This window comes from Oncorhynchus gorbuscha, unplaced genomic scaffold, assembly GCF_021184085.1.
Source record: "Oncorhynchus gorbuscha isolate QuinsamMale2020 ecotype Even-year unplaced genomic scaffold, OgorEven_v1.0 Un_scaffold_419, whole genome shotgun sequence".
NCBI classification, from domain to species: Eukaryota; Metazoa; Chordata; class Actinopteri; order Salmoniformes; family Salmonidae; genus Oncorhynchus; species Oncorhynchus gorbuscha.
Genome location: NW_025745264.1, coordinates 13,776 through 25,000, shown reverse-complemented (window position 1 = coordinate 25,000; position 11,225 = coordinate 13,776). Strand labels below are relative to the sequence as shown.

The 11,225-nt window shown below is 49.3% G+C and overlaps 1 protein-coding gene across 1 annotated transcript in view; it reads left to right on the top strand.

Moving 5' to 3' along the window:
- The window catches only part of LOC124018173 (protein diaphanous homolog 3-like), a gene marked incomplete at its 3' end in the record, with an annotated part of 30,520 nt that extends 22,326 nt beyond the window's left edge, over positions 1-8,194 (top strand). Inside the window, exons 5-6 of the mRNA XM_046333435.1 lie at positions 7,305-7,424; positions 8,079-8,194. Of these exons, the coding sequence (XP_046189391.1) occupies positions 7,305-7,424; positions 8,079-8,194 (236 nt within the window). The remainder of the gene's footprint in view (positions 1-7,304; positions 7,425-8,078) is intronic.
- Positions 8,195-11,225: the final 3,031 nt, after the last annotated feature.

Below are 11,225 nucleotides of genomic sequence, written 5' to 3'. Positions count from 1 at the left end.
AGGGTAGACTAACTACTGTATTGATGAGGTAGTAACTGGGAGAATAGAGGGTAGACTAACTACTGTATTGATGAGGTAGTAACTGGGAGAATAGAGGGTAGACTAACTACTGTATTGATGAGGTAGTAACTGGGAGAATAGAGGGTAGACTAACTACTGTATTGATGAGGTAGTAACTGGGAGAATAGAGGGTAGACTAACTACTGTATTGATGGGGTAGTAACTCTGTGGGAGAATAGAGGGTAGACTAACTACTGTATTGATGAGGTAGTAACTGGGAGAATAGAGGGTAGACTAACTACTGTATTGATGAGGTAGTAACTCTGGTAACGCTGACTGGTTGGCTGGCTGGCTGGCTCGTTGACTGACTGACTGACTGGCTGGCGGGCTGACTGGCTGGCAGGCTCGCTGGCTGGCTGGCTGACTGGTTGGCTGGCTGACTGGCTGGCTGGCTGGCTGGCTGACTGCTGGCGGGCTGACTGGCTGGCGGGCTGACTGGCGGGCTGACTGGCTGGCTGACTGGCGGGCTGACTGGCGGGCTGGCTGGCTGACTGGCTGGCTGACTGGCTGGCTGACTGACTGGCTGGCGGGCTGACTGGCGGGCTGACTGGCGGGCTGACTGGCGGGCTGACTGGCTGGCTGACTGGCGGGCTGGCTGACTGGCTGGCTGACTGGCTGGCTGACTGACTGGCTGATTGGCTGGTTGACTGGCTGGCTGGCTGGCTGACTGGCTTTCTGACTGTTATATCTCTGCAGGAAAACCCACATTACAGGCTCAAAGGGAATCCTTAATTTACCAGTTGTGCTCAGACACTCCTGCTCTATCTGTCTCTGTCTCTATCATAACCACCCCAGTTGACCTGGAGACTGTGTGTTTACCGAGAGGAAGTTGACCTGGAGACTGTGTTTACCGAGAGGAGAGAGAGGAAGTTGACCTGGAGACTGTGTGTTTACTGAGAGGAGAGAGAGGAAGTTGACCTGGAGACTGTGTGTTTACTGAGAGGAGAGAGAGGAAGTTGACCTGGAGACTGTGTTTACTGAGAGGAGAGAGAGGAAGTTGACCTGGAGACTGTGTGTTTACTGAGAGGAGAGAGAGGAAGTTGACCTGGAGACTGTGTTTACCGAGAGGAGAGAGAGGAAGTTGACCTGGAGACTGTGTGTTTACTGAGAGGAGAGAGAGGAAGTTGACCTGGAGACTGTGTGTTTACCGAGAGGAGAAAGAGGAAGTTGACCTGGAGACTGTGTGTTTACCGAGAGTAGAGAGAGGAAGTTGACCTGGAGACTGTGTGTTTACCGAGAGGAGAGAGAGGAAGTTGACCTGGAGACTGTGTGTTTACCGAGAGGAGAGAGAGGAAGTTGACCTGGAGACTGTGTGTTTACCGAGAGGAGAGAGAGGAAGTTGACCTGGAGACTGTGTGTTTACCGAGAGGAGAGAGAGGAAGTTGACCTGGAGACTGTGTGTTTACCCGAGAGGAGAGAGGAAGTTGACCAGTATCCACAGCTCTACCTTGGTCACAGTATCTATATCCACAGCTCTATCTTGGTCACAGTATCTATATCCACAGCTCTACCTTGGTCACAGTATCTATATCCACAGCTCTACCTTGGTCACAGTATCTATATCCACAGCTCTACCTTGGTCACAGTATCTATATCCACAGCTCTATCTTGGTCACAGTATCTATATACACAGCTCTACCTTGGTCACAGTATCTATATCCACAGCTCTACCTTGGTCACAGTATCTATATCCACAGCTCTACCTTGGTCACAGTATCTATATCCACAGCTCTACCTTGGTCACAGTATCTATATCCACGGCTCTATGTTGGTCACAGTATCTATATCCACAGCTCTACGTTGGTCACAGTATCTATATCCACAGCTCTACGTTGGTCACAGTATCTATATCCACAGCTCTACGTTGGTCACAGTATCTATATCCACAGCTCTACCTTGGTCACAGTATCTATATCCACAGCTCTACGTTGGTCACAGTATCTATATCCACAGCTCTACGTTGGTCACAGTATCTATATCCACAGCTCTATCTTGGTCACAGTATCTATATCCACAGCTCTACCTTGGTCACAGTATCTATATCCACAGCTCTACGTTGGTCACAGTATCTATATCCACAGCTCTATCTTGGTCACAGTATCTATATCCACAGCTCTACCTTGGTCACAGTATCTATATCCACAGCTCTACGTTGGTCACAGTATCTATATCCACAGCTCTACCTTGGTCACAGTATCTATATCCACAGCTCTACCTTGGTCACAGTATCTATATCCACAGCTCTACGTTGGTCACAGTATCTATATCCACAGCTCTACGTTGGTCACAGTATCTATATCCACAGCTCTACGTTGGTCACAGTATCTATATCCACGGCTCTATGTTGGTCACAGTATCTATATCCACAGCTCTATCTTGGTCACAGTATCTATATCCACAGCTCTACGTTGGTCACAGTATCTATATCCACAGCTCTACGTTGGTCACAGTATCTATATCCACAGCTCTACGTTGGTCACAGTATCTATATCCACAGCTCTACGTTGGTCACAGTATCTATATCCACAGCTCTACCTTGGTCACAGTATCTATATCCACAGCTCTACCTTGGTCACAGTATCTATATCCACAGCTCTACGTTGGTCACAGTATCTATATCCACAGCTCTATCGTTGGTCACAGTATCTATATCCACAGCTCTACGTTGGTCACAGTATCTATATCCACGGCTCTATGTTGGTCACAGTATCTATATCCACAGCTCTATCTTGGTCACAGTATCTATATCCACAGCTCTCACGTTGGTCACAGTATCTATATCCACAGCTCTACGTTGGTCACAGTATCTATATCCACAGCTCTACGTTGGTCACAGTATCTATATCCACAGCTCTACGTTGGTCACAGTATCTATATCCACAGCTCTACGTTGGTCACAGTATCTATATCCACAGCTCTACGTTGGTCACAGTATCTATATCCACAGCTCTACCTTGGTCACAGTATCTATATCCACAGCTCTATGTTGGTCACAGTATCTATATCCACAGCTCTACTTGGTCACAGTATCTATATCCACAGCTCTGTTGGTCACAGTATCTATATCCACAGCTCTACGTTGGTCACAGTATCTATATCCACAGCTCTACGTTGGTCACAGTATCTATATCCACAGCTCTATCACAGTATCTATATCCACAGCTCTACGTTGGTCACAGTATCTATATCCACAGCTCTACCTTGGTCACAGTATCTATATCCACAGCTCTACCTTGGTCACAGTATCTATATCCACAGCTCTACCTTGGTCACAGTATCTATATCCACAGCTCTACGTTGGTCACAGTATCTATATCCACAGCTCTACTTTAGTCACAGTATCTATATCCACAGCTCTGTTGGTCACAGTATCTATATCCACAGCTCTACCTTGGTCACAGTATCTATATCCACAGCTCTACGTTGGTCACAGTATCTATATCCACAGCTCTACCTTGGTCACAGTATCTATATCCACAGCTCTACGTTGGTCACAGTATCTATATCCACAGCTCTACGTTGGTCACAGTATCTATATCCACGGCTCTATGTTGGTCACAGTATCTATATCCACAGCTCTACCTTGGTCACAGTATCTATATCCACAGCTCTACCTTGGTCACAGTATCTATATCCACAGCTCTATCTTGGTCACAGTATCTATATCCACAGCTCTACGTTGGTCACAGTATCTATATCCACAGCTCTATCTTGGTCACAGTATCTATATCCACAGCTCTACGTTGGTCACAGTATCTATATCCACAGCTCTACCTTGGTCACAGTATCTATATCCACAGCTCTACGTTGGTCACAGTATCTATATCCACAGCTCTACGTTGGTCACAGTATCTATATCCACAGCTCTACGTTGGTCACAGTATCTATATCCACAGCTCTATCTTGGTCACAGTAAATAGGCCACATTGTAATCAAGTTGTGTATTTTAGTACAATAATAAAATGTGAGAGGAAAAACAACATGCTTAGAATTTTAAAAAATAAAAAAAGATGCTGTTATATGTCACCATAATTGTTTAATGTGTTAGTGCGTAGCCACAGGTAATAAATACTAACTGTTCTCTCTGTAAACTACAACATCACAGCTGGAGCCGCTAATACAATGAATTCATATATCTTATTATTATTGGATGTCATATCTTTAGACGTGTTGTCGGGCCGATCTGTTTTCATCGCGTTAAATGGCTCTTCTGCTTCCCAGGCTGAACCTCGGGGCTCAGGGATCAACGTTGTGTTTGTCTCCCGTGCTGCCCAATGAGGCGCTGCCCAATGAGGCGCTGCCCAATGAGGCGCTGCCCAGACCACCGCTAATTACCATAACAGAGGAGATCAGCTGGTTGCTCTGCTCTATACCCACCATATATAGACCCTGATCTCTCTCTCTCTCTCTCTGATCTCTCTCTCTCTGTCTCTCTCTCTGTCTCTCTGTCTCTCTCTCTCCTCTCCCACACCCACACAGCTCATCTCTCTCTCGCTTCAGTCCAATACTGTGGAGACCAGGCCACATGTCATTCACCGCTATTTTCCAATTTACTCTTAGTGTTAGAGCAGTAATCCAACCCCTTTACTCTGTTTTCTCCTCTCTCTCTCATCTACCTTACTGACACTCCTCTCCCCCTCTCTGTCTCTCGTCTCTCTCTCTACTCTTACTGACCCTGTTAGAGCTCTCTCTCCCTCTCTGTCTCTCTCTCTCATCTACCTCTCTGACACTCCTCTCTGTCCTCTCTCTCTCTCTCTCTCTCTCTCTCTCTCTCTGTCTCTGTCTCTGTCTCTGTCTCTGTCTCTGTCTCTCTCTCTCTGTCTCTCTCTCTCTCTGTCTCTGTCTCTGTCTCTGTCTCTCTCTGTCTCTCTCTGTCTCTCTCTGTCTCTCTCTCTCTCTCTGTCTCTCTCTGTCTCTCTCTCTCTCTCTCTCTCTCTCTCTCTCTCTCTCTCTCTCTCTCTCTCTCTCTGTCTCTGTCCTCTCTCTCTCTCTCTCTCTCTCTCTCTGTCTCTCTCTCTGTCTCTCTCTCTCTCTCTCTGTCTCTGTCTCTCTCTCTCTCTCTCTCTCTCTCTCTCTCTCTCTGTCTCTCTCTGTCTCTCTCTCTCTCTCTCTCTCTCTCTCTCTCTATCCATTTCCATCTCTCTCTCTCCCTCTCCAATTAACTTGCCGGCCCTGATCCCAAATCAGATCATTGCTGCCAAAATCCATGGCTATTGCCTAGCAACGAAGAGTTCCTGCTGTCGCTGTTACGTAAATTGAATTGAAAGACGTGAAAGGATTGGACTGAAATACTTAAAAAAAATAATCAAAGTACTGAAAGTAATTGATTTGAAATGCGAAGTGGAAAGTTGTCACCTTATTACCGATACTGACTGAAACATAATCATTTCAAACCGAGCTTACATTTGTATCTGATTACAAATATCTCAGCATGGAAATACTCTTGTCCCCTCTGAAAACCGGGGGGGGGGGGGGGGCAAATTAAATCACCTTGGGGGGCAAATTAAATCACCTTGGGGGCCAAATTAAATCACCTTGGGGGCCAAATTAAATCACCTTGGGGGCAAATTAAATCACCTTGGGGGGGCAAATTAAATCACCTTGGGGGGCAAATTAAATCACCTTGGGGGCCAAATTAAATCACCTTGGGGGGCAAATTAAATCACCTTGGGGGCCAAATTAAATCACCTTGGGGGGCCAAAAAATCACCTTGGGGGGGCAAATCACCTTGGGGGGCAAATTAAATCACCTTGGGGGCCAAATTAAATCACCTTGGGGGGCAAATTAAATCACCTTGGGGGGGGCAAATTAAATCACCTGGGGGGGCTTAAATCACCTTGGGGGTTGGGGTATTTAAATCACCTTGGGGGAATTAAATCACCTTGGGGGGGCAAATTGAATCTGGGGGGGCAAATTAAATCTGGGGGGCAAATTAAATCTGGGGGGCAAATTAAATCACCATGGGGGGGGGGGCTAAATTAAATGACTCTGGGGGGGGGTTAAATCCCATGGGGTGTGATTCTGGGACATATCCAGTGTGTTTGACTCTGGGGGGTGCACCTCTATTATGGCTGACTCTGGGGTCTTGGGGTATTGACTCTGGGGGGTATAGGGGATTGACTCTGGGGGTCTAGGGGTATTGACTCTGGGGGTCTAGGGGTATTGACTCTGGGGGTCTAGGGGTATTGACTCTGGGGGTTTAGGGGTATTGACTCTGGGGGGTTTAGGGGTATTGATTCTGGGGGGGTCTAGGGGTATTGACTCTGGGGGTCTAGGGGTATTGACTCTGGGGGGTTTAGGGGTATTGACTCTGGGGGAGGTTTAGGGGGATTGACTCTGGGGGTTTAGGGGTATTGACTCTGGGGGGGTTTAGGGGTGTTGACTCTGGGGGGTTAGGGGATTGACTCTGGAGGGTTTAGGGGTATTGACTCTGGGGGAGGTTTAGGGGTATTGACTCTGGGGGTTTAGGGGTATTGACTGTATTCTTCTCCTCTCATCATATACCCTCTCCTCTACACTCTCACCCTCTCCTCTACCCTCTGGGGGGGATAGGGTCCTCTCTCTCTGGGGGTCTCTCCTCTCCTTTCCTCTGGGGGTCTCCTTTCTCCCCCTGACTCTCTCCTCTCCCCTAGGGGTATCTGGCTCTCCCCCTTTCCTCTCCCCCTCTCCTTGACTCTCCCCCCTGGTCTCCTCCCTCTCTCCTTCCCTCCCCTCTCCTCTCCCCCTCTCCTCTCCCCCCTCTCCTCTCCCTCTCCTCTCCCCCCTCTCCTCTCCCCCTCTCCTCTCCCCCCTCTCTCTGGGGGATAGGGGTATTCCTCTCTCTCCTCTCCCTCTTCTTCTCTCTCCCTCTCCTCTACCCTCTCTCTTCTCTTCTCTCATCCCCCTCTCCTCTACCCTCTGGGGGGGTCCTCCCCCTCTCCTCTGACCCTCTGGGGTTCTCTCTCTTCTCCTGACTCTCCCCCTCTCCTCTACCCTCTCTCTTCTCCTCTCTCCTTCTCCTCTACCCTCTCTTGACTCTGGGGTCCCCCTCTCCTCTACCCTTCTCTCTCCTCTCTCCTCTACCTTCTCTTTCTCTGGGGTCCTCTACCCTCTATTGACCCTCTCCTCTACCCTCTATCTGACTCTCCTCTTCTCCTCTATCCTCTCTCTTCTCTCTCTCCTCTACCCTCTCCCTCTGACTCCCTGGGGGTTTACCCTCTCCTCTACCCTCTGGGGGTTTACCCTCTTGACTCTTTCCTCTCCAGATGAGCAGTGTGAAGCGACTGCGGCCCCGTCTCAACTCCATCCTGTTTAAGCTGCAGTTTGATGAACAGGTCAACAACCTCCGTCCAGACATCATGGCTGTTAACGCAGCCTGTGAAGAGGTCAGTGGTCCATCCTCTCTTCTTCTCCCTACCCTCTCTCTCCCCCTCTCCTCTCTCCTGTCTCCCTCCTCTCTCTCTCCTCTCCCTCTGTCTCCCCTCTCTCTCTGTCCTCTCTCTCTCTGTCTCTCTCTCTGTCTCCCCTCTCTGTCTCCCTCTCTGTCTGTCCCCTCTCTCTCTGTCTGCCCTCTCTCTCTCTCTGTCTGCCCCTCTCCTCTGTCTCTCTCTGTCTCTCTCTCTGTCTCCCTCTGCCCCCTACCCCCCTCTCTCTGTCTCCCTCTGCCCCTCCCCCCTCTCTCTCTGTCTCCCCCTCTCTCTCTCCCTGTCTCTCTCACTGTCTCTCTCCCCTCTGTCTCTCTCTGTCTCTCCTGTCTGTCTGTCTGTCTGTCTGTCTGTCTGTCTGTCTCTCTCTCTGTCTCTCTCTCTCTCTCTCTGTCTCTCTCTGTCTCTCTCTCTCTCTCCTCTCTCTGTCTCTCCCCTCTCCTGTCTCTCCTCTCTCTCTGTATCTCTCCCTGTCTCTCTCTGTATCTCTCTCTCTCCTCTCTCTCTCTGTCTTCTTCTAAGTTGAGCTGTTTGATTTCCTTGTATGTCCACCTGTTCAAAAACATCTGACTGTTGTTGTTGTTGTTGTTGTTGTTGTTCTTGTTGTTGTTGTAGGTGAGGAAGAGCAAGGGGTTCAGCCCTGCTGGAGCTGGTTCTTCTGCTGGGCAACTACATGAACGCAGGCTCTCAACGCACAGAGCTACGGCTTTGACCTCGGTTCCCTCTGCAAGGTGGGGGACTCCCTCTCACACACACCACACACACACCACACACACACACACACACACACACACACACACACACACACCCACTCACACACTACTCTCTCGCCACAGAGCTCTCCTCTGACCTGGGTTCCCACTGCAAGGTGGGGGGACTACCTGCACACACACACACACACACACACACACACTACTCTCTCCTTCCTAATGGTGTGGAACCTGACTGGGTGTAACCTGACTGGGTGTAACCTGACTGGGTGTAACCCTTTGTCTCTCAACCTGACTGGGTCCAGTGTGTAACCTGACTGGGTGTAACCTGACTGGGTGTAACCTGACTGGGTCCTGTGTAACCTGACTGGGTGTAACAGGGTAACCTGACTGGGTGTAACCTGACTCCTGTAACCCTGACTGGGTGTAACCTGACTGGGTGTAACCTGACTGTGTAACCTGACTGGGTGTAACAGTGTGTAACCTGACTGGGTGTAACCTGACTGGGTGTAACAAACCTGACTGGGTGTAACATGTGTAACCTGACTGGGTGTAACCTGACTGGGTGTAACAGTGTTGACTGAACAGTGTGTAACCTGACTGGGTGTAACCTGACTGGGTGTAACCTGAGGGTGTAACAGTGTGTAACCTGACTGGCCTGACTGGGTGTAACAGGGTGTAACCTGTGGGTGTTACATGACTGGGTCAGTGTGTAACCTGACTGGGTGTGTGTAACCTGACTGGGTGTAACAGTGTCTAACCTGACTGGGTGTAACAGTGTGTAACCTGACTGTGTAACAGTGTCTAACCTGACTGGGTGTAACCTGACTGGGTGTAACCTGACTATGTCTCCTGACTGTCTAACCTGTCAGTGTCTAACCTCCCTCTCTCTCTGACTGGGTGTAACCTGACTGGGTGTAACAGTCCCTGACTGGGTGTAACTGTAACAGTTTCTGGGTGTAACCTCCCTCTGTAACCTGACTTCCCCTCTCCCTCTGTAACCTGACTGGGTGTAACAGTCTCCCTGTAACCTGACTGGGTGTAACTGTGTAACCTGACTGGGTGTAACCTGACTGGGTGTAACCTCTCTTTGTCTCCTCTGGGTGTAACCTGACTGGGTGTAACAGTGTGTAACCTGACTTGTAACAGTCCTGACTGAACCTGACTCTGTAACAGTGTGTAACCTGACCCTCCCTGACTCTGTAACCTGACTGGGTGTAGCCTGACCAGTGTCCTGACTGTCTAACCTGACTGGGTGTCTCTCTGACTGGGTCTTTCCTGACTGGGTGTAACAGTCTCCTGACTGGGTGTAACTGACTGGGTGTAACATTGTGTAACCTGACTGGGTCTAACCTGACTGGGTGTAACAGGGTGTAACCTGACTGGGTGTATCCTGACTGGGTGTAACAGTGTATAACCTGACTCTCTAACCTGACTGGGTGTAACCTGACTGGGTGTAACTGTCCCTGACTGGGTGTAACAGTGTCTCCCTGACTGCCCCCTGACCTCCATGACTGGGTGTAACATGTGTAACCTGACTGGGTGTAACCTGACTGGGTGTAACTCCTGACCCTGTCTGGGTCTCACTGTATAACCTCTCTGTAACCTGACTGTCCTGACTGTGTAACAGGGTGTAACCTGTCTGTAACTGACTGGGTGTAACAGTGTGTAACCTGACTGGGTGTAACATGACTGGGTGTAACCTGACTGTCAGTGTAACCGGACTGGGTGTAACCTGACTGGGTGTAACAGTGTGTAACCTGACTGGGTGTAACAGTGTGTAACCTGACTGGGTCTCAGTGTGTAACCTGACTGAGTGTCTGACTCTGTAACAGTCTCTAACCTGACAGTGTGTAACCTGACTGGGTGTAACCTGACTGGGTCTAACAGTCTGTAGCCTGACTGGGTGTCCTGACTGGGTGTAACAGTGTGTCCTGACTGGGTGTCTCCTGACTGGGTCAGTGTCTAACCTGACTGGGTGTAACCTGACTGTCTCATTGTGTAACTCTCCTGACTGTCTAACTGACTGGGTGTATCTCTGACTGGGTGTAACCTGACTGGGTGTAACTGTAACCTCTGGGTGTAACCTGACTGGGTGTAACAGTGTGTAACCTGACTGGGTGTTGTGTAACCTGACTGGGTGTAACAGTGTTAACCTGACTGGGTGTAACCTGACAGGGTGTAACAGTGTGTAACCTGACTGGGTGTAACAGTGTATAACTGACTGGAGTGTAACTGTGGGTGTTGTATAATCTGACTGTTGTAACCTGACTGGGTGTAACAGTTAAGTTGACTGGGTGTTGACTTGTAACAGGTGAGGAACCTGACTGGGTTAACAATGTGTAACCTGACTGGGTGTAACTTGTGTAACCTGACTGGTTCTAACCTGACTGGGTGTAACAGTGTAACCTGGTAACTGACTGGGTGTAACCTGCAGTAACAGTGTGTAACCTGCTGGGTGTAACCTGACTGGAACCTGACAGAGCTAACAGGCTGGGTGAACCTGACTGGTTAACAGTGTCCTGACTGGGTGTAACCTGACTGGGTGTAACAGTGTGTAACCTGGGTGTAACCTGACTGGGTGTACACAGTGTATAACCTGACTGGGTGTAACCTGACTGGGTGTAACAGTGTGTAACCTGACTGGGTGTAACCTGACTGGGTGTAACCTGACAACAGTGTGTAACCTGACTGGGTGTAACCTGACTGGGTGTACACAACCTGACTGGGTGTAACAGTGTGTAACCTGACTGGGTGTAACAGTGTGTAACCTGACTGAGTGTAACCTGACTGGGTGTAACCTGACTGGGTGTAACAGTGTGTAACACAGTGTGTAACCTGACTGGGTGTAACCTGACTGGGTGTAACCTGACTGGGTGTAGCCTCTGCAACAGTGTGTAGCCTGACTGGGTGTTGACTGGGTTCCCTGACTGCAAGGTGTAACCTGGGGTTTCCTGACTGGGTGTAACAGTGTGTAACCTGACAACACACAACCACACAACACACACACACACACCTGACTGGGTGTAACACAACAGGGTGTAACACACCT